The 23,100-nt window shown below is 46.2% G+C and overlaps 1 protein-coding gene across 4 annotated transcripts in view; it reads right to left on the bottom strand.

Annotated features, from left to right (window-relative positions):
* The window catches only part of LOC112244717 (signal-induced proliferation-associated 1-like protein 3), an 89,302-nt gene that overhangs the window by 3,323 nt on the left and 62,879 nt on the right, over positions 1 to 23,100 (bottom strand). For 3 of the 4 annotated variants that reach the window (XM_024412472.2, XM_042295856.1, XM_042295857.1), the window contains 13 exons: positions 21,301 to 21,458; positions 20,623 to 21,205; positions 20,139 to 20,237; positions 19,873 to 20,048; positions 16,155 to 16,400; positions 9,258 to 9,434; positions 5,356 to 5,480; positions 3,172 to 3,284; positions 2,618 to 3,069; positions 1,192 to 1,425; positions 890 to 1,052; positions 621 to 795; positions 134 to 289 (listed from right to left, as the gene is read on the bottom strand). In XM_024412472.2, coding sequence (XP_024268240.1) covers positions 134 to 289; positions 621 to 795; positions 890 to 1,052; positions 1,192 to 1,425; positions 2,618 to 3,069; positions 3,172 to 3,284; positions 5,356 to 5,480; positions 9,258 to 9,434; positions 16,155 to 16,400; positions 19,873 to 20,048; positions 20,139 to 20,237; positions 20,623 to 21,205; positions 21,301 to 21,458 — 2,857 coding nt within the window. The remainder of the gene's footprint in view (positions 1 to 133; positions 290 to 620; positions 796 to 889; positions 1,053 to 1,191; positions 1,426 to 2,617; positions 3,070 to 3,171; positions 3,285 to 5,355; positions 5,481 to 9,257; positions 9,435 to 16,154; positions 16,401 to 19,872; positions 20,049 to 20,138; positions 20,238 to 20,622; positions 21,206 to 21,300; positions 21,459 to 23,100) is intronic. The other variant, XM_024412473.2, reaches the window with a different exon arrangement.

Here is a 23,100-nt window from a genome sequence, read left to right as displayed (position 1 = left end):
CCAGCTGGGCTAGGGGCTGTAACTGAGGCCCAGGATCATGTCTCAGTTGGTCCCTGCCCGCTGGAGCTGCTGTGAGAGGGTTTGTGGTGGCAGGGGACCAGATATCCTGAACACACACACACAGAATACTCACACTCACCCTCGTAGGCCTTGGCAGCGTTGACCAGGCTGGCCCACTCCAGGCCACAGGCAGTGTCAGGCAGGGGTATGAGCCCCGGGTCCAGCCTCCTCAGGGGGGGAACCTTATCCCTCACCTCTTTCAATGACAGCTCCGACGCAGACATAGGGACTGGCCAGCCGGGAGGAGGGCAAGGAGGTCAAATTAAGATTTAGCAGATTAGCATTCATGACGACGTCACATGATAAACTTTGCTTCTTGAAAGTCATGCATCTTGAAAACTTGACAGCTGACATGCAAAACATTTTAGGACAGTATGAAAAGTGGACTGGTTAAAGAAACGCCAAAATATCGTTTTTGAGTGGACTACTCCTTTAAAAGTAGCACATAAATGATTCCTTGTATAACTATAACTGAGCTCTGTGCGTTCTTGACATACCATAATTAGGTACGGATACAGGGAAGTGAGAAGGTAACGACATCAAGCTGTGGCCCCACTCACCCTTCTTGTTGGGCATGTGGCTGGCAGAGTGTGCATGGCGCCGGGTGGGCAGGGTGGAGGTGAACAGCAGGTCGCTGGGAGTGCCCTGGTCAAACAGGGGGGCAGTGCTGGCATCCCTGCGCCCGCTGCACAGAGACTCGTCTGAGAACGTGCGCTGAAGAGTGCGCCGAGGAGACTGAAAAGAGAAGGAGGTTAGTCGTGGGGTAGTATGTTTGTGTGTGTGTACATGTACTGTGTGTTTGTGTGTGTGTACTGTGTGTGTCCCTCACCATGTCTCTTTGTGGTATCTCGCCAGGGTTGTCCATGATGATGAGTTTCTTCAGGTCGTCCTCGACGGTGCTCTTGTGGGATCTCCGTGGAGACCGCAGGTCCCTTAGCGACGCTCTGAGACGGGGCTGTCCGAACACGTTCTTAGAATTCACGTCCACCTGCCTGAACACACACAGAGCAGGAATATAGGTTAAATACAGCAACAACTTATCCCCCTGGGCATGGCTTAACACAGTGGCGTGATGCTTGACTTTTGTGCTGGTGGTGTAGAAAACTGGTGCACACACACACACACACTTACTTCTTGTTGCTGTTGCTGTCAGAGCAGTAGGTAGTGGGTATGTTTGAAGGGGAGGGGGCGTTGTCATCTGGTTGCCAGGGGCCCAGCCTGTTCTTGCTGCATAAGGCCTTGGGGGCGGAGCTAGAGAGAGGGGCGGAGCTGAGTAGAGCAGAGTTGGGCGTGACCGTGGCGGCTCGGACCGGTCGCGATTTCTCTGCTGCAGGGGTCTTGTATCCCTGGGGTGTGTAGCAGGCCCTGTGACGACGACACAGACAGACACACGCTCCAATCCATAAATCCATCTCCATCTATTTACATGCATAACAAAGTCAATATCAATGGTGCATAGGTTTAGGAGATACACACATGCTTGAATTGACGGATCGATTCAGGGTGAGATCCATAACAGACACAACAAGCCACACGTCATGCAGAACAGCTGCTGGTGGAATTCACCTCTCAAATCCCCTTTGTCTCCCAACTAAATTCCACCAACAACAAAAAAAGGCACCTCAACCAACATCTGTTAGTGCCACAGCATAATCAGTGATTATCCCTGACCAGCCATCATGACTTTCCGTGCACACCATCCACCAAATCACTCGAGTAAACCAACCATCTACAAAATGTTCCTCCAACCAACCATCTACAAAATGTCCATCCAACCAACCCACCCACAATCTATAAAATGTCCATCAAACCAACCCACCCACAATCTATAAAATGTCCATCCAACCAACCCACCCACAATCTACAAAATGTCCATCCAACCAACCCACCCACAATCTACAAAATGTCCCTCCAACCAACCCACCCACAATCTACAAAATGTCCCTCCAACCCACCCACAATCTACAAAATGTCCCTCCAACCAACCCACAATCTACAAAATGTCCCTCCAACCAACCCACAATCTACAAAATGTCCCTCCAATCCACCATCAACAAAATGTCCCTCCAACCCACCATCAACAAAATGTCCCTCCAACCCACCATCTCGCCATACCTCCAACCCATCCATCTCACCACTCACACGTCTCTGTCCCCATTTCCTAAGCTCCTGTACCACAGTTTAGACTACATACCTTGTATGTTACGTGTTGGGTGCTTCTGTGTGTCAGAATGCCAGTGTCCTGTCCTGTTCCCTGAGTGACTGGGGATAGACTGGGGGGTTTAAACCCCCAATCCTTTAATCCCCTATAGGAGTAGCTGGACTCTCTAAATATGTGTCCACATATATGTAGGGCAGGGGTGATACATCTGACCCATACATGCCCCCCATAGGGATTAAACCCTTGTGTGTTTTGGCATGTTCAGCATGAGGGGTGGGATGCATGTGTGGACAAAGCATACAGTTCTTTCTCCTCCCCTTTCCACTACTAAAAGCCAACCTGAGTTTGAGTGTATAAGCGCTATGCGCAGTGTGTGTGTTTTTGTGTCTCTCCTACCTGGGTTTTAATGAGTCTGGCTTCTCCACGTTGGATCCAGGAGGGAAGGTGCGTGTGCGGTATCCTTTGTTCTGATTGGCAGGTAATACAGGCGATGACTGCAGTCTCCGCCCCTCGACGACATTGCCCCTCGCCTCAGAGAGCTCCTGCAGCCCGCTATTATAGGTTGCTGAACAGTGCAGGGGCTTCTGTGATTGGCTGGACTGGTTTCCGTGGCGTGCGCCAGGCTTGGTGTTGTAGAGGGTGGGGGCGTCGATGCCGCTGTCACTGGACCCGCCCTTACTGAGGGGGTCGGGGTCAGGTTCGGCCAGGTCGCCTAGGTAACCCCGGGACCCCCCCGGGCCTCCTCTCTCCCCCCCGGCCCCGTCGAACCAGCGCTCGTCACTGTGGCTGCTGGACGCGTTACTGGAGAGAGTGTTACTGCTGGAGTGGCTGGAGTACTGGGTCTCACCCTACAGAGAGTGGGATGAGGTGAGAGAGAAAGAGACGGTAGATACACAGAAAAGCAACAGGCAGAAAATCTCTCTAAATAAAAGATGACAGTTATATCTGACCTTTGAGTGTCTGTTGGGGGAGTCTTTCCCTGGGACGTCCTGTCGGGTGGGTTTCCTCTGCCCCCCTCTTCCTGGCCCCCGAGATGATGAAGCTGGGACATGCCATAGGGGCTCTGGGCAGAAAAACACACACACACAAACACACACACCATTACACATTACTCATCACAGGCCTAATGTAGTGACAGGTGTGGTATGTAGGCCATATACTGTGTGTCTGGTCACAGGTAATACACAGTGTATTGAGGTAGTCAGAATTCAAGACCCTTTTCTGGTGATGGATGGAGAACTCAGTTCGATTTGGAGACACTCCAAATGACTGTCTTTAATCCGGACTCTTATTTCTGTGTGTACGCATATGTACAGTTTAAGTCAGAAGTTTACATACACCTTAGCCAAATGCATTTAAACTCAGTTTTTTCACAATTCCTGACATTTTAATCCTAGTAAATATTCCCCGTTTTAGGTCAGTTAGGATCACCACTTTATTTTAAGAATGTGAAATGTCAGAATAATGGTAGAGATAATGATTTATTTCAGCTTTTATTTATTTCATCACATTCCCAGTGGGTCAGAAGTTTACATACACTCAAGGAGTATTTGGTAGCATTGCCTTTAAATTGTTTAACTTGGGTCAAACATTTCAGGTAGCCTTCCACAAGCTTCCCACAATAAGTTGGGTGAATTGTGGCCCATTCCTCCTGACAGAGCTGGTGTAACTGTGTCAGGTTTGTAAGCCTCGTTTGCTCGCACACGCTTTTTCAGTTCTGCCCACAAATCTTCTTTAGGATTGAGGTGAGGGCTTTGTGTTGTCCTTAAGCCATTTTGCCACAACTTTGGAAGTATGCTTGGGGTCACTGTCCATTTGGAAGACCCATTGGCAACCAAGCTTCATCTTCCTGATTGATCTCGAGATGTTGCTTCAATATATCCACGTAATTTTCCTGCCTCATGATGCCATCTATTTTGTGAAGTGCACCAGGCCCTCCTGCAGCAAGGCACCCCCACAACATAATGCTGCCACCCCTGTGCTTCACAGTTGGGATGGTGTTCTTCGGCTTACAAGCCTCCACCTTTTCCCTCCAAACATAACGATGGTCATTATTGCCAAATTATTTTTGTTTCATCAGACCAGATGACATTTGTACGAAAAAGTACGATCTTTGTCCCCATGTGCAGTTGCAAACTGTAGTCTGGCTTTTTTTAATGGCGTTTTTTAAAATAAAGGGAACACTTAAACAACACAATGTAACTCCAAGTCAATCACACTTCTGTGAAATCAAACTGTCCACTTAGGAAGCAACACTGATTGACAATAAATGTCACATGCTGTTGTGCAAATGGAATAGACAACAGGTGGAAATGATAGGCAATTAGCAAGACACCCCCAATAAAGGAGTGGTTCTGCAGGTGATAACCACAGACCACTTCTCAGTTCCTATGCTTCCTGGCTGATGTTTTGGTCACTTTTGAATGCTGGCGGTGCCTTCACTCTAGTGGTAGCATGAGACGGAGTCTACAACCCACAGGTAGTGCAGCTCATCCAGGATGGCACATCAATGTGAGCTTTGGAAAGGTTTGCTGTGTCTGTCAGCGTGTCCAGAGCATGGAGGTGCTACCAGGAGACAGGCCAGTACATCAGGAGACGTGGAGGAAGGCAACAACCCAGCAGCAGGACTGCTACCTCCGCTTTTGTGCAAGGAGGAGCAGGAGGAGCACTGCCAGAGCCCTGCAAAATGACCTCCAGCAGGCCACAAATGTGCATGTGTCTGCTCAAACGGTCAGGAGACCATCCGCCACCTCATCAGGAGCATGCCCAGGCATTGTAGGGAGGTCATACAGGCACGTGGAGGCCACACACACTACTGAGCCTCATTTTGACTTGTTTTAAGGACATTACATCAAAGTTGGATCAGCCTGTAGTGTGGTTTTCCACTTTAATTTTGAGTATCACTCCAAATCCAGACCTCCATGGGTTGATAAATTTGATTTGATTTCCATTGATATTTTTTGTGTGATTTTGTTGTCAGCACATTCAACTATGTAAAGAAAAAAGTATTTAATAAGAATATTTCATTCATTCAGATCTAGGATGTGTTATTTTAGTGTTCCCTTTATTTTTTTGAGCAGTGTATGTGTGTGTGTCCTGTATGTTTGTCTACATACATGTGTGTGTTTGTGTACCTGTCTTGCAGCGCTCCATAGTGCTTTCCTGGCTTGTGAAGCCCGAGGAGGACTCTCCACTAGAGGTGATGTCCAGATTGAGATGAGGTTCGTAGGCCAGCAGGGGACGCTGGGCTGAACCGTACCTACACAGATAAGAGGAACAGAAATTTTACACACACAATATTTTACTATACACCGTTATTGATGCACGGGCTGGTTTGGGTTTTTACTTAGCCTTTTACAGAGTTATTTCAATGTTTGGTTTGTTAAATGGAAGACGCCACTCCAGCGGGTTTCTGGTTTTATAGTTTACTCTGTTTTCTACTTGAGTCATTTCTCCCTCTCCTCCTGCAAATAATGTTTTTATGTTAAAAAAAGGTTAACAGAGTCCTAGCGAATTCCCATAGTGGACGCTAGCTAAATACAAACCAGGCATAAGCAAGGACAGACAACCAAGGTCATGGAAGTTATAGAACTATCTCAAAAGGCTACTCCCACTTGATCCAAAAGGGGATTGATCGTCTTTGCTGTAACCAAGAAGCTTGATATTGCAAGCCATCCACCTAAGGTTATAGCTAGCAAGTAAGCTAACCAAATCCATAGCTGGAGACAATATATTTGGCACATCTTAAATAGTTAACTTATAAGATATTTGTCTGGCAAACATTTGTAGTTAATTTTAAATATAATTTGTTCACTTCTCTTGTGCTTTTCAACAGTTTATCGACACGTTTTCTCCACATGCTCTTTGTAAACAAAGTTACCATATGAATGGCTCAATTACATTTTCTGTTGTTGAATAAAATGAAAATAGAAAATCCCCCTCTGTACTTCAAAACACACCTGTATATACGGTATACTGCCCAAGTCTGGTCCAAAAATGTAAAAATATTGGGATATGATATTTTGGCCAAACCGCCCAGGCCTAACTCACGCACCCGCACGCAAGGTTACACACAGACTAGGATGAACATACATGTGGACGAAAAAAGCCCTTGCCTTTATTGTCTAAGAAAATTGAGGAGAGAGGAAACCAACTTAATTCGGTCTATAATCAATAGCCTCACTGTTAAATGTGGCTGGCTTTATAAATGATACATACAGTGCATTCGATAAGTATTCAGACCACTTGACATTTTCCACATTGTTATTTTACAGCCTTATTCTTAAATTAAATAAATTGTTTTCCCCCCCCCCTCATCAATCCACACAATACCCTGGAATGACAAGGTAAAAACAGGTTTAGATTTTTGGGGCAAATGTATAAAAAAAATTTAAAATGGAAATATCACATTTACATAAGAATTCAGACCCTTTACTCAGGACTTTGTTGAAGCACCTTAGGCAGCAATTACAGCCTTGGGTCTTCTTGGGTATGACAATACAAGCTTGGCACACCTATATTTGGGGAGTTTCTCCCATCCTTCTGTGCAGCTCTTGTCATGCTCTGTCAGGTTGGATGGGGAGCGTTGCTGAACAGCTATTTTCAGGTCTCTCCAGAGGTGTTCGATCGGGATCAAGTCCGGGTTCTGGCTGGGCCACTCAAGGACATTCAGAGACTTGTCCCGAAGCCACTCCTGCGTTGTCTTGGCTCTGTGCTTAGGGTTGTTGTCCTGTTGGAAGGTGAACCTTGCTGCAGTCTGAGGTCCTGAGCACTCTGGAGCAGGTTTTCGTCAAGGATCTCGCTGTACTTTGCTCCGTTCATTTTGCCTCGATCCTGACTAGTCTCCCAGTCCCTGGTGATGCTGCTACCACCATGCTTCACTGTAGGGATGGTGCCAGGTTTCCTCCAGATATGACGCTTGACATTCAGGCCAAAGAGTTGAATCTTGGTTTCATCAGACCAGAGAATCTTGTTTCTCACGGCCTGAGAGTCTTTAGGTGCCTTTTGGCAAACTCCAAGCGGGAGGTCATGTGCCTTTTAATGAGGTCTGGCTTCTGTCTGTCCATAAAGGCCAGATTGGTGGGGTGCTGTAGAGATGGTTGTCCTTCTGGAAGGTTCTCATCTTCACAGAGGAACTCTGGAGCCATGTCAGAATGACCATCGGGTTCTTGGGTCACCTCCCTGACGAAGACCCTTTTCCCCCAATTGCTCAGTTTGGACGGGTGGCCAGCTCTAAGAAAAGTCTTGGTGGTTCCAAACTTCTTCAATTTAAGAATGATGGAGGCCACTGTGTTCTTAGGGACCTTCAATGCTGTAGACATTTTTTGGTACCCTTCCCCAGATCTGTGCCTTGACACGATCCTGTCTCGGAGCTCTACGCACAATTCCTTGGATGTCATGGCTTGGTTTTTTCTCCGGCATGCACTGTCAACTGTGGGACATTATATAGACAGGTGGGTGCCTTTCCAATTCATGTCCAATCTATAGAATTTACAGTTGGACTCCAATCAAGTTGTAGAAACATCTCAAGGATGATCAATGGAAACAGTATGCACCTGAACTCAATTTCGTGTCTCATAGCAAAGGGTCTAAATACTTATGCAAATAAGGTATGTTTCTTAATTTTTATAAATTTGCAAAAATGTATAAAAAAACTTGTTTTCGCTTTGTCATTATGGGGTATTGTGTGTAGATTGAGGATTTATTTATTTATTCCATTTTAATATAAGGCTGTAATGTAGAAAAATGTGGAAACAGTCAAGGGGTCTGAATACTTTCCGAAGGCACAGTATACATCTACAGAAATAAGACCGGTCCTGCTTCTATTGCCTGTTTGTTAAGTAGCTAACTGATTCCATGAGCACCAAGCCCCACACAACTGCAAAATGTTGGATGAAGCAATTTCACAAATTTGTCTGATTTTAATCTTACCTACACTGTAATAAAGGCTTAAAAAAAACTCAGAACAGACACTGGTATTACTTTGCATTTATTTTGTGTCTTTTACACTGTAAGAAACTAAATGGCTGACATGATGTTGCAGCTCCAGCATGGACAGCGCAATAAACACTTGCTGAGCTGTGGTGCGTTTTCGCTGCATCAGGGAGGAGAGAGAGACAACGTGCACCCGTCAACACAGGCAATCGCTATCATTAAAAAAAACTTCTTTTTTTTTTTTTACACAGCATGGCCATCGTGCTCCCTCGAGTCATTTGTCTGTCGTGATTACTTAATCAACCAGTGTGCTTAAAGCATCAGACAAGCTCAGTGCAAATATTTTATTCAAACGCACAGGGTGTCTATATACGGGAAATTACACCTTTAAAATGTTTAACCCATCGATTGGTCAAAAGAACAGATGACTCTCTGTTGACAAATGTTTTTTTTGTCGGGACAGCCCTAACACACACACACAAATACGTTTAAGAACATTTCACAGTTTCTGTTGTTGCTATGCTCCCCGGTGGAGCTTATTTCAAACATGTTACATCCTACCAAACCAGAGGAACTAAATCACCACACACACAAAACCACACAATATCAAGTCATAATCCAAGTGTGTTCATAAATGTCTCAATTACTTACAAATCGACAGTCAGCTTCTCAAAGCATTAAACTAAATCAGTCACAGGTCTGCAGCAAGTTAGCTACCAATCCAAGCAACAAGCGCAAAAAGCCTGTCAAGTATCATACAAAGGAAATGCCAGGGAACAGGAAGGAGTGACATTCTCCTCCAATACAAACAAATTAAAACCTCAATGATACGTCAATGTATACAAACAGAGATACACCCACCACACAAAGACACCAACCCACCTCGCCACACAAAGACACCAACCCACCTCGCCACACAAAGACACTAACCCACCTCGCCACACAAAGACACTAACCCACCTCGCCACACAAAGACACCAACCCACCTCGCCACACAAAGACACCGACCCACCTCGCCACACAAAGACACTGACCCACCTCACCACACAAAGACACTAACACACCTCACCACACAAAGACACTAACACTTCCGCTGACTGACCTGTCAGGTGAGTGTTTGTAGCGTACGAAGGGCCCGCTGAGTATGGGTCCCCCCAGGGCCGCCATGCCCCCCAAGCCAGAGGGGGAGGAGAAGCTGGCTGAGGGGTTCCTGTAGGGCAGCACTCTGTCGCCCCCCGCTGGGGACAGGCTGTAGTGGTTCTCAGGAAAGCTCACCGGCCTGCAGGGAGCACAGCGGGACAGCAAAGATTAATCACAAGTAGGGTTGCACATTTTGGGGTATATTCAGAGGTGGAAACTTTCCGTGGGAATTAACGGGAATATATGCAAATTAATATTAATACCACTTAAATGTCGATGTTTTTTGAATTGGATATATTTACCATATCATATGGAGACAGAAACATTTTACCTTATCGTAAGTTAGACATAATTGCAAATGATTAAATCCTTCCAAAAGAAATGTAAAAAACTATTTAGTTACGAATTGAACTTTAATTAAATGGGGGTGATTTCACTGAACAACAAAAAGGGAATGATCCCCAATGATCCATCGAATCTCCCAAAAATGTTATCAACATACATCTGTAAAATGATAGTCTAGAAACTAAAGCTTTGGTTGTCTTCCTCTCAGGCTTCCATGTCTTCTCCCTGGACGTCCTCAATGTCCACCTCTTGAACATCAGACTGAGGGCTTATCTTCACTGTCACTTTCCAACCTTGTTGAGGATGACCCGTTGTCAGGCTCAAAAAAACTAAAATTTGACTGGGGATGGCCACCAATTTTTCAACCCTTGTATTGGTCAGCCTGTTGCGTGCTTTGGTCTGTGTGTTCCCAAACAAGGACCAGTTGCGCTCTGAGGCAGCTGATGTTGGTGGGATTTGGAGGGTGATGGAGGCAACAGGGGAAAGCGCCTCAGATCCACAAAGTCCCTTCCACCAGATGGCTGATGAGATATGTTGGCATGACTGCCATATTGCATCTCCATCCCAAAGCTTGGAAGTGTACTTCGCCAGACTGCCAAGAACCTTGCCCTCATCCAGGCCAAGGTGGCGAGACACGGTAGTGATGACACCATAGGCCTTGTTGATCTCTGCACCAGACAGGATGCTCTTGGGGTCCAAAAGCATACTTGGGGTCCAAAATGTACGCTGCGGCGTGTATGGGGCTTCAGGCAGAAGTCTTCACGGTTTTTGATGTATTTCAGAACTGCAGTTTCCTCTGTTTGGAGCAACAGTGAAGTGGGCGTGGCAGTACGGATTTATTCTCTTACATCTGAAAGCAGAGTCTGAACATCAGACAGGATGGCATTGTCTCCTTCAATTCGTGCAATGGCTACTGCTATAGGTTTCAGGAGTTTCAGGCTGCTTACCAGTCTCTCCCAAAATACATCATCCAGGAGGATCCTCTTGATGGGGCTGTCCATATCGGCAGACTGTGATATGGCCATTTCTTGGAGAGACTCCTTCCCCTCCAGAAGACTGTCAAACATGATGACACCACCCCAACGGGTGTTGCTGGGCAGCTTCAATGCGGTGCTCTTATTCTTCTCACTTTGCTTGGTGAGGTAGATTGCTGCTATAACTTGATGACCCTTCACATACCTAACCATTTCCTTGGCTCTCTTGTAGAGTGTATCCATTGTCTTCAGTGCCATGATGTCCTTGAGGAGCTGATTCAATGCTTGAGCAGCACAGCCAATGGATGTAGACCAAGCAGCATTCATGTTTGCAATATTGTCTGTCACCAGTGCAAATACCTTCTGTGGTCCAAGGTCATTGATGACTGCCTTCAGCTCATCTGCAATGTAGAGACCGGTGTGTCTGTTGTCTCTTGTGTCTGTGCTCTTGTAGAATACTGGTTGAGGGGTGGAGATGATGTAGTTAATTATTCCTTGCCCACAAACATTCGAACACCCATCAGAGATGACTGAAATACAGTCTGCTTTCTCAATGATTTGCTTGACCTTCACTTGAACTCTGCAGCCAGCAAATGAGTAGATAAAGCATGTCTGGTTGGAGGGGTGTATGCTGGGCGAAGAACATTCAGAAATCTCTTCCAATACACATTGCCTGTGAGCATTAGAGGTGAACCAGTTGCATACACATCTCGAGCAAGACATTCATCAGCATTTCTCTCTCGTTCCTCCATTGAGTCAAAAAAACCTTCTGATTCCAGGAGGACCATGAGCTGTTGCTATTGATAAGGTGTCTGATTCATCCTTTTCACCTCAAATAGAAGTAGAGGGACTTTTGTCAGAGTTTGCTTGTTGTGAGCGCTGAGGGATCTTTATGCACTTGGCCAGATGATTCTGCATCTTTGTTGCATTCTTCACATATTCTACACAAATACACAGTATTTGCAGATTTTCCTTCTACATTAGCTGCAGTGCAATGTCTCCACACATCAGATAGTGCCCGTGGCATTTTCCTGTAAAGATTGAAAACAAATTAGTACAAAAATTAAAAATACAATTCCATGTACAGATAAATAGTTAAGCAGTTAGATTAAACAACTCCTTTGTAAGATAAATGTTTATGGAAACAAGTGAATTAACACTCTTTAGTTAGCAGGCTCAAGCAAGCTAAACCCAACATGGTAGCAAAACTTGCAGAAATTGTTAAGTTAGAAATTATTTAAACACACTTTGCTGTAGGCTACTATTTACTAGTTAACAACAAATCATGTATGTCATAAAATATATTCACCCCACCCAGTATTGTAATCAAAACTTACCAGAAAGCATGTAGTCCTTGGCTCAGACAGTGTAGTAGTGTGGGCTCAATATTATCTCATTAGTGTGAAAAATCTTGAGAATCAGCTGTACATGTGATGGAAGAATGCACTGTGCATGCAGAGGGTTGCAATTCCATTGAATTGGGGATAGTTTAAGAATGTCAATGGCCCAAGACGCACTTTATGAATGTAAAATGCGGCGATCCTCTATTGGAAGATAAAAATGCTGTGACGGTAATTTGGGTAAGAGCTCTTGACCTGGTTGGGCTAGTCGAGGCAAGCTGTTTTCGCTGTAGTAATGGCGCAACCATGACACTAACAAATCGGCACTCGATGGTTTCTCTAGGGAACTTGGAAACAACGATACTTCGAAGCCTTATCATTACAACAATTATTATCTGGGAGATTTTTTTTAACATAGTTCCACAGTGCTCCCAAAATAAAACTCCCAGTCACACAACAAACTGTTCTCACTTTAGAGCCCTGGTTTATGGGCATATCAATGTTCCAGACTGGGATCTCTGTTACTTTCAGAGTTAAGATCCTATTTGTAAGCATTAGCAACACAGCGAACGTGAAAATGGATTCAAAATGGTCGCCCTCTGCTGGTGATTTGCAGGATGTGTAATGACACAAGTAAAAGGGCTGTTATTGGTTACATTGCCTTCTATGCCAATTTCTCTATAAAACAGGCCAAAACTTTCAAACTAGCAGAGATCCCACTCTGAAACTTTGGCATGCCCGTAGAGTATATCATGTTCAACAGCATATTGAAACATTTGCCAAATCCACAAAATATTTGTGTATATACACTACCGGTCAAACGTTTTAGAACACCTACTCAGTCAAGGGTTTTTCTTTGTAGAATAATAGCGAAGACATCAAAACTATGAAATAACACATATGGAATCATGCAGTAACCAAACAATTGTTACATCAAAACACATTTAATCGTTGGGATTCTTCAAATAGCCACCCTTTGCACACTCTTGGCATTCTCTCAACCAGCTTCACCTGGAATGCTTTTCCAACAGTCTTGAAGGAGTTCCCACATATGCTGAGCACTTGTTGGCTGCTTTTCCTTCACTCTGTGGTTCGACTCAACCATCTCAATTTTGTTGAGGCCAGGCGATTGTGGAGGCCAGGTCACCTGATGCAGCACTACATCACTCTCCTTCTTGGTAAAATAGCTCTTAGACAACCTGGAGGTGTGTTGGGTCAATGTTTTGTAGGAAAACAAATGATAGTCCCACTAAGCTCAAACCAGATGGAATGGTGTATTGCTGCAGAATGCTATGGTAGCCATGCTGGTTAAGTGTGCCTTGATTTCTAAATAAATCACAGACAGTGTCACCAGCAAAGCACCCCCACACCTTAACACCTCCTCCTCCATGCTTTACGGTGGGAAATACACATGCGGAGATCATCCATTCACCCACACCGCGTCTCACCAAGACACAGCGGTTGGAACCAAAAGTCTCCAATTTGGACTCCAGACCAAAGGACATATTCCACCGGTCTAATGTCCATTGCTCGTGTTTCTTGGCCCAAGGAAGTCTCTTCTTATTGGTGTCCTTTAGTGGTTTCTTTCCAGCAATTCGACCATGAAGGCCTGGTTCACGCAGTCTCCTTTGAACAGTTGATGTTGAGATGTGTCTGTTACTTGAACTCTGTGAAGCATTTATTTGGGCTGCAATTTCTGAGGCTGGTAACTAATGAACTTATCCTCTGCAGCAGAGGTAGCTCTGGATCTTCCTTTCCTGTGGCGGTCCTCATTAGAGCCAGATTCATCATAGCGCATGATGGTTTTTGTGACTGCACTTGAAAAAATGTGAGGTTCTTGACATTTTCCAGATTGACTCAACTTCACGTCTTAAAGTAATGGTAGAATGTAATGGGCTGTTCTTGTTGTTCTCTAAAGTAATGGGTTGTTCTTGCCATAATACGGACTTGGTCTTTTTTAAATACATTTTTTAAAATCTGTATACCACCCTTACCTTGTCACAACACAACTGATTGGCTCAAATGCATTAAGAAGGAAATTCCACAAATTAACTATTAACAAGGCACACCTGTTAATTGAAATGCATTCCAGGTGACAACCTCATGAAGCTGGTTGAAAGAATGCCAAGAGTGTGCAAAGCTGTCATCAAGGCAAAGGGTGGCTACTTTGAAGAATCTCAAACACTTTTTTGGTTACTACAGGATTCCATATGTGTTTATTTCATAGTTTTGATGTCTTCACAATTATTCTACAAAGTAGAAAATAGTAAAAATAAAGAAAAACCCTTGAATGACTAGCTGTGTCCAAACTGGCTGGTACTGTATATACAGTTGAAGTCGGAAGTTTACATACACTTAGGTTAAAGTCATTAAAACATGTTTTTCAAGCACTCCACACATTTCTTGTTAACAAAGTATAGTTTTGGCAAGTTGGTTAGGACATCTACTTTCTTCACGACACCAGTCATTTTTCCAACAATTGTTTACAGGCAGATTATTTCACTTATAATTCACTGTATCACAATTCCAGTGGGTCAGAACTTTACTGTGAAAGAAATCTGCCAAGACCTCAGAAAAGAAAATGTAGACCACAAGACTTGTTCATCCTTGGGAGCAATTTCCAAACACCTGAAGGTACCACGTTCATCTGTACAAACAATAGTACGCAAGTATAAACACCATGGGACCACGCAGCCGTCATGCCGTTCAGGAAGGAGACGCGTTCTGTCTCCTAGAGGTGAACGTACTTTGGTGCGAAAAGTGCAAAGCAATCCCAGAACAACAGCAAAGGACCTTGTGAAGATCCTGGAGGAAACAGGCACAAAAGTATCTATATCCACAGTAAAACGAGTCATATAACCTGTAAGACAACTCAGCAAGGAAGAAGCCACTGCTCCAAAACCGCCATAAAAATGCCTGACAATGGTTTGCAACTACTGCACATGGGGACAAAGATCGTACTTTTTGGAGAAAAGTCCTCTGGTCTGATGAAACAAAAATAGAACTGTTTGGCCATAATGACCATCGATATGTTTGGAGGAAAAAGGGGGAGGTTTGCAAGCCGAAGAACACCATCCCAACCGCAAGGCACAGGGGAGGCAGCATCATGTTGTGGGGTGCTTTGCTGCAGGAGGGCCTGGTGTACTTTCCAAAATAGATGGCATCATGAGGGGGAAAAAATGTGTGGATATATTGAAGCAACATCTCAAGACATCAGTGAGGAAGTTAAAGCTTGGTCGCAAATGGGTCTTCCAAATGGACAATGACCCCAAGCATACTTCCAAAGTTGTGGCAAAATGGCTTAAGGAAAACAAAGTCAAGGTATTGGAGAAGGACATCACAAAGCCCTGACCTCAATCCCATATAAAATTTGTGGGCAGAACTGAAAAAGAGTGTGCGACGAGCAAGGAGGCCTACAAACCTGACTCAGTTACACCAGTTCTGTCAGGAGGAATAGGCCAAAATTCACCCAATTTATTGTGGGAAGCTTGAGGAAGGCTACCTGAAACGTTTGACCCAAGTTAAACAATTTAAAAGGCAATGCTACCAAATACTAATTGAGTGTATGTAAACTTCTGACCCACTGGGAATGTGATGAAAGAAATAAAAGCTGAAATAAATAATTCTCTACTATTATTCTGACATTTTCACATTCTTAAAATAAAGTGGTGATCCTAACTGACCAAAGACAGTTTTTTGAGTTTTTGGCTAAGGTGTATGTAAACTTCTGACCTCAACTGTATATCTATTTTTTTTAATGTAGAAATTAAAATACTAATCATATTAAAGAGCAAGCTGTAAAGCTTCATAATACACATTTTTGCTTTGTAGCACCTACAGATGAAAACATTGTGGAGTCTTAAGAGGCCTGGGCAGCCCAAAATGTCATAAAAATGCCATCTTTGATGAATAATTTTTCAAATATGCCTTTAGATAAATGTAAAATACATAAACAATCCTCCCTCCAAAAAGGACCATTGTATGGGTTACATTTCCTATAAACCGCCCAAATCATGCTGTTTTGTCCTGCTTTACGTTTCTATAAGAATAACCTCATCGTCGAAGCATTTATGAGAATGACAGCAGGTCATTAGCAGAGGATCACCCACTCAAGAAGCTGAAGCAAACAAGGACAACTACACACCAGTGTCTAAGCCCAAGGCAAACAATCACACACACAAACACACGCCAGTGTCTCACCTCTTGTTGGAGAGATGCTGGGCCTCCCTGTATGGGATGGGCATGACCATGGCTTTGTGTGAGCGGGGTTGGGGTGGTGGGGGGCCCATAGGGGTCCAACGCTGAGGGGTGGGGGCGCTGTGCAGGCCGGCGGGGCTGTCCCAGCGCAAGACAGGGGTGCGAGGGGAGGGCCGGTAGCCTGCTGCCACGGGCTCAGACTCTGGCTTCTGCTCCATGGTCTTCATCTCATACTCCTCTGTACAGCCCCTATAGACAGAGAGGGGGAATGGAGAGTCAGTACTACTGCAGTTGGATTGCAAGACGACACACTAACACCAGACAACGACTGGAAAGATGTCATAGCTGCTTACAAAATAGCAGTGGCTACGCACGCACTTGTGCGCGCACACACACACACACACACACAACTACAGCACTCAGATAAGAGGTCCACCTCGCTCACAGGAGCTGCAGTCGAACTCAAGCTGAACTTAAGCTGAGCAGGTGAACTCCTCCATACTCTCCCTCAGCATATTCCCTTCAGCATCCCCCTCCAACAGCTCACACACAAGCACTAATGAGCTCCCTTGATACCTCAGGATGTGAAAGGGGTGGGGGGGGAATCTATCCCCTACTGTGAGGCCTGGGTCAAGTGTATGAGTGTGTCTATGAGCACGCGTACAGATAGAATCCAAGCCCTGACCTTTTTAGTCACCCAGTTGTCGCTGAAGTTTTCATTTGGGCAGGAACACAATAAGATAAACCCCTAATATCATAACAATTGTCTCCGTCAACCACTTTATTCGCGTGTACGGAGCCCAGATGTGTCAACTTGCATTGACTTTATACACGCAAGGCGTGTGGAAATGGCCGCCTAAGCCGAGTCCGCTCTAGTTAAATACTTTCATGAGATCCCGTGGAGATATCAGGCTTTTCTTCGACTTCCCCCGATAACAGTCATGACCTGGACCTTTAGAGTAGTCACTGCACTACCACATACAATGAGGTGCACATTGAAAACCTCAAGCAAACCCAAAAGGAACACAATGACGCAATAATGAGACAATAATGACCAACATCAGTTTCAGTGGGGGGGTCAATAGCAATAGATCCCTTTTTTAAGCAGGGCACCTGCGCGACAGACTCACCCTCTCAACATCCTCACTGAAGCCTTGAGCAGAAACGGCACATGCATCTTTCGTCCTTCATCACTATTTCATGGTAAAGTCTATTATTGGAGGTTGAAGAGGCACCACGCAGCGCCACAGCAAAGGCTGCCTCAGACACCAGACCATGTACATCCCCGCCACACGGCGGGAGAGGAGAGAGGAGGAGAGGGACAGACTAGTGAAAGGAAGAGAGGGAAGATAGAGACGAGGAGAGGAGAGAGACGAGGAGAGGAGAGAGACGAGGAGAGGAGAGAGGAAGAGAGGGACAGACTAGTGAAAGGAAGAGAGGGAGAGAGGAGGAGAGGGACAGACTAGTGAAAGGAAGAGAGGGAAGATCGAGGAGAGGAGAGAGGAGGAGAGGGACAGACTAGTGAAAGGAAGAGAGGGAAGATCAGGAGAGGAGAGAGGAGGAGAGGGACAGACTAGTGAAAGGAAGAGAGGAGAGGAGAGGAGAGAGGAGGAGAGGGACAGACTAGTGAAAGGAAGAGAGGGAAGATCGAGGAGAGGAGAGAGGAGGAGAGGGACAGACTAGTGAAAGGAAGAGAGAAGATAGAGACGAGGAGAGAGGAGGAGAGGGACAGACTAGTGAAAGGAAGAGAGAAGATAGAGACGAGGAGAGAGGAGGAGAGGGACAGACTAGTGAAAGGAAGAGAGAAGATAGAGACGAGGAGACAGAAGAGAGGAGAAAGAAAGGGTGGGGGGGTAAAAGGGAAGAAAATGAAAAATGAATAAGTTAGAGGACAAGGAAAAGAGATGAGAAGTGGAGAAAGTGACAGAAAATCTGAATATAGCCTAGGTAACGGACAAGAAGAGGAGTGGAGGAACAAAGAATCAAAGGAGAGCTGGGCAGGAGCAGATTGTCCAGTGTGTGTCTGTGTGATCTGTCCCGTACTATTTGACCTGGATTAAGCTCAATCACACTGGCCTGGCCACACTAAGCCCAAGACTGCTTTAGAAAACAAACAAACAAACACACCACTACTACCACCACTGCAGGCTAAGGTAAACAGAGCACACACACACACACACAGAGGGGACCACGCAACATCACATGCACTGTCGGTATGAAAGATACCAGGAGACATTGCATGAGTAGAATGATGGTCTCACTATCACACTCATACATATACCAGTGAGTGTACTAACCAACCTTGGAAGGAAAAACCTAGATCCCACACAAACGCACGAATACGACTGCCTATGTCAAGCCACGAAAACAACCCCCACACACACACAGACACTGGATAAGAACACGCGCGATGCACACACACCAGAGTACCAACCTTCGAGAGATAGAGAACACCAGTGCCCACTTCCAGAGACGGCTCCATCGCAATGGCCGGCCTGACAGCTGGGGAGCTCTCTCTCTCTCTCACACACAGGGAGGGGGAGAGAAAGAGGAGAACGTGAAGCCAGTTCCTTCTCTCCCTCCCACTTGGCTTCTCCCACATGAGAGGTGTTCAGACACGTCTTCCCATTCAATGCCGGCTAGCCTACTGTACACACACTACCTCTCTCCCTCCTTTTCTACCCTTTTCATTAGCATGGAGCACGCATTTTAAATTTATCGCCTCTTTTTATTTATTTATTTGCCCTCTTTCTGCAGATTCAGGGCCTTAATCTCATGCAATCTGTTGTCCCGGTTCACTATAGCAAACGAGTGTGATCGAGAGGGCGGAACAGAAAGAGTGAAATACAAGACTAATTATGTAGTGTGTGTGGAGGAGTAAGCATGTGTGTGTGTGTATCAAAGGGGTTTAAGTCATGCAATTAAACTGCCTTACACATTAAAGAAATCCAACCACGGTGCAATCACACCCCGGCAGCACAATTACTGTATTTAGCAACCCCCAACTCAATCAAGAACAGACATCCTGCTACTTGTGACCGACTACGGAGCAGCACACTCGGGGGGGGGGACGACTGCGTCCCCAAATGGCACCCTATCCCCTATATAGTGCACTACTTTTCACCAGGGCCCTGTTCAAAAGCAGCACACTAAATAGGGAAAAGGGTGCCATTTGGGACACCACCAAGCTGGGCTAGAAATCGAGTAGAGACTAGTCACACTGTGTGTAGTCAGTGCGTATTCATCTCAGTAACATTCAAACCCACAGTATTTAATCGAGCCTCATTATCCCACTGTACTCAAGGCCCACACTCAGATGAAAGGTTGAGAGGAACGGAGATGGGTGAAGGGGAGATAGCGAGAGAGAGAGGCTGAGGGAAAAACACAGGCCTTGACGGACAGAACGAGAGACGGGGAATAAGAAAGCTTGAAAGGACACGATTCATTCTATTGTTGCTTCTTTCTATCTGTCTCTCTCTTTCCCTCTCCTCTTTCACCAAGCCCACACCATGTGCCTCTCGCCTCTCTCCCTTTCACACACACCCACTCACAACTCTCCACAGAACAGAGACGTCTGGCCAGCATCTCTCAGCTGTGTGTGTTGCTGTGTGTGCGTCTTCTCTCTCTACAACACATCCTTAGAGGCAGGATGATGCTTTGACAGCAAACACACAAGCGCATTCATTTTCACATACACACACTCAAACGCGCACACACTGACCTGCGGGGCCCTCCCTCCTCGTAGGGCGGTATGATCACCACTTTAACGGTGACAGACGTCCTCAGTAGGTCGATCATCTGCTCGTGTGTCAGGGTTACCGCGGCAACCTTGCAGATCTCCACCAGCCGGCTGCCCTGCCTCAGCCCTGCCTGCCAGGCGAAGCCGTACTCCTCCACCTAAAATAATCGTACTTTCAATACAATTTTACGTCGGATTTTTACATGCGTTTACTGAAAAACGTGTTTTAGAAAGTATGGGGAAAATACCTCAGCCACAGTGCCGTCCAGACTGACGTGGAACCCCAGCTGTCCCAGGCCGTTCCTCCTCAGAGTCATATCCGCCGTCTCACAGCCCACCGTCAGCGCCTGGGGATAGAGGGAGGGAGGGGGAAGAGCTTAGGGGCTTTCAGCAAATAAAAGGGCTTCGAAAGGCTGGTGGTTTTAAATGAATCATTAAATACATAATTATACTGCCACACAACAACAGCCAAACATGCCATTTTCATAGATTTTTAGTTTCAGTATGAGTGTTGAACCTCCTCTTGGCAAGAATCACAGTCATCTTAGCCTGGGTGCCAGTGGGTTTCAGCAAAACTTTTAATTGTCTTACGCAACAAGGTAGAGAGGTTGTACCCAGGCTATTTCTTCCACAAAAAAAAATCCAGTTATTAAACTCTTCCCTGCCTCATACTCTTCCCTGCCACCATACCCCTGGTTAACTTCCCCAGCTCTGTGACCTCTGCCCGCTCACCTTTAACCTCTGCACCACCTCCCTGATGTCCTGAGCAAAGCCCTCGGGGACTCTGACGGCGATGTGGTCTCCTCTCCCGTAGAAGATCTTCAGCGCCAGCCTCTCCGGCGTCCAGCCGATCACGTCGGCGCAGAAGCAGTTGAACACCACTTCCTTGGTGTTGCAGTCTGCCAGGAGGATGTACTCTGCCGACACGCCCAGAGCGCAGGAGATCTCCGACCCGCCGCCACTGAAGTCCTGGGCCAGCACCCTCCACGCCACCGCCCCGGCCGCTCCCAACTCGGCCCCCTCCCTCGCCCGCGCCCGCTCTCTCTTCTTCGACGCCAGCGAGATGAGGTTGTTGAGTTTGCCCGCGGAGTCTAGCGGTGTACTGCTCACACAGTTCTCGGCTAAGTCTCTGAGGTACTCCTGTCGTGTGCGCGTGGCCATGGTGTGGAACTTCTCAGACTTGTGCGCGGCGCTCTCGGCATTGATGACCTTGGCCAAGAGGAAGTTGCGGAAGGCTTCAGGGCCGCGGAACGTCACCCCGCTGGGGATGGGTGGGCCGAAGGAGGGTACATCATTCATACGCGTCACAGCCACACTGAAGAGAGGGGAGAAAAAACAGCCATCAACAACCGACCAATAACAACAGCATAATGGATACCATGGTGAGAGTTGGTGCCCCCTCCCCCCTACCTGTAGCAGGTGTCGTCGGAGCAGGGGTTGTGCACGCGGACGATGACGAACACGTGCTGGAAGTGGGAGCGGACGTTCTGAGGGGTGAAGGGCAGCGCTCCCGGCTCCTGGAAGATTAGTGTGACGATGTCGTTCCCTATGTGCCTCTTCCTCAGGAGCTGAGGGAGAAAAAGGAGAGGGGGGAGAGGGGGGGGTGAGAGAGAGCAAAAAGGAACGTGTGAAAGAGGGAGACAGAAAGGAGTGAGAGCGAGGGTGGAGGTAAGGACACAGAGTTGGCAGGGGGAGAGACAAACAGAAGCAGAGGGAGGGGAGGAGAGTCAGCGGGGGAGACAGACCGAGCACAAATTAACATGAGTGAGCCAGAATTGGCACACGGGCTCACTTGACTCACTATCGCCCCGGTATATTGTTCGGGAAAAGTCCCCGAGAGAGACCGAGCGGGAGAGAGCCAGATTGGTGCCAGTCTACGCGGATGTAGGTCTGAGATTGGGATACAGATATAGGCAGTGAGCAGTGAGGGAACTGCTGAGGCCAACAAGCAGATCTTTATGTAATGCTACATTCGATTGAGTATGTGTGAATGTCAGTCACACAGTGACAGAATACATACCGTGTCCATTGCGGTGCTTGCCCACCCTCTCTCTCTGCAGCAGTGTGAAAGTGTCAATTACACAAGACAGCATAGAGCCTAAACACACCCTACGGGGGTGCTGCTGGAGCTCTGTATGCCTGAGACACCAGTTCTGCCTGGGGCTGGACAACTGAGAGAGGCCCCTGCGGTCCAGATGTACCGGAGGGCCTGCTCTCCTCTCCACGTCCTCTCTTAGTCAGTCACCTCTTCGGCTCTCTCTTTTTGACTTTCCTCCTCTCTCTGGCACATAACATTACTCTATAATCGACTGCCTTAGCAGATCTCCCTCTCTCCTTTCCGTCCCTCAGAGTGAGGGTTTACTGGTGATCAACACTGACACCTAGAGGTTGCGTGGCAGAAGTAAACATTTTGGCGCTGTCGCCTTTGAGCCTCTGGATGGAGTCAGTGTGCTGAATATTCATCTACTCTCTCCCATTGTGCCGTTTACACACTCACATAAAAGTAGTTCAGTCAGGGACACGCACACATATAGCGTAACCAAAGAGTTTTCAAACCCAGAGGCGCAACGTCGCGATACTTCTGGGAATGCATCTGGAAGCAGACTTGACACACCAGACTGGGGGTTTGGCAGACAGAGAAGTGAAAAATGTGTCCTTAAGGCAAAACCTAGATTTGAGCCAATGTCTTAAGTTGCTGAACCTGTCATTACTACAACCCCGTGAAAGTGACAAACTGACACGCACATAAAAAAATATGTGATATATATGTGATAAATATATCAAAAAAACGAAACTTTATATCGAAGGAGTGCCTTTCGTTTGAATGTCTGCACATGCGCAGTTCGGCACGACGTGACTGTCCGACCCGATGGCATTTTTTTGCGCATTAGCTACGCTAGCTAATGTCGCCATGACGTTGCCTTCAAGTGTGACCGGGGATTTCGATTGTAGAAGCAGTTTCTGCCCATCTTCACACTGAAACCGTCTTTGGCGTAACACATTCACACATAGTTGATATTTTATTCATCAAACTTGTTATTTAATTAACCAGGTTGGTCAACTGAGAACCAATTTTCATTAACAGCGATAGCCTTGGAATCTCTGTTGCTATAGCTTAAACAGAGTTTTCATAACCTACCCATTCACATACACAGGCTGCTGTTTGCATACTTTTAGCAACAGTTGTATGTATTAGCAACTATTAGCAAG

The sequence above is a fragment of the Oncorhynchus tshawytscha genome, linkage group LG13 (genome assembly GCF_018296145.1).
Source record: "Oncorhynchus tshawytscha isolate Ot180627B linkage group LG13, Otsh_v2.0, whole genome shotgun sequence".
Taxonomy (NCBI): domain Eukaryota; kingdom Metazoa; phylum Chordata; class Actinopteri; order Salmoniformes; family Salmonidae; genus Oncorhynchus; species Oncorhynchus tshawytscha.
Note: the sequence above shows the minus strand (reverse complement) of the source record. Positions and strands in the feature narration are given on the sequence as shown.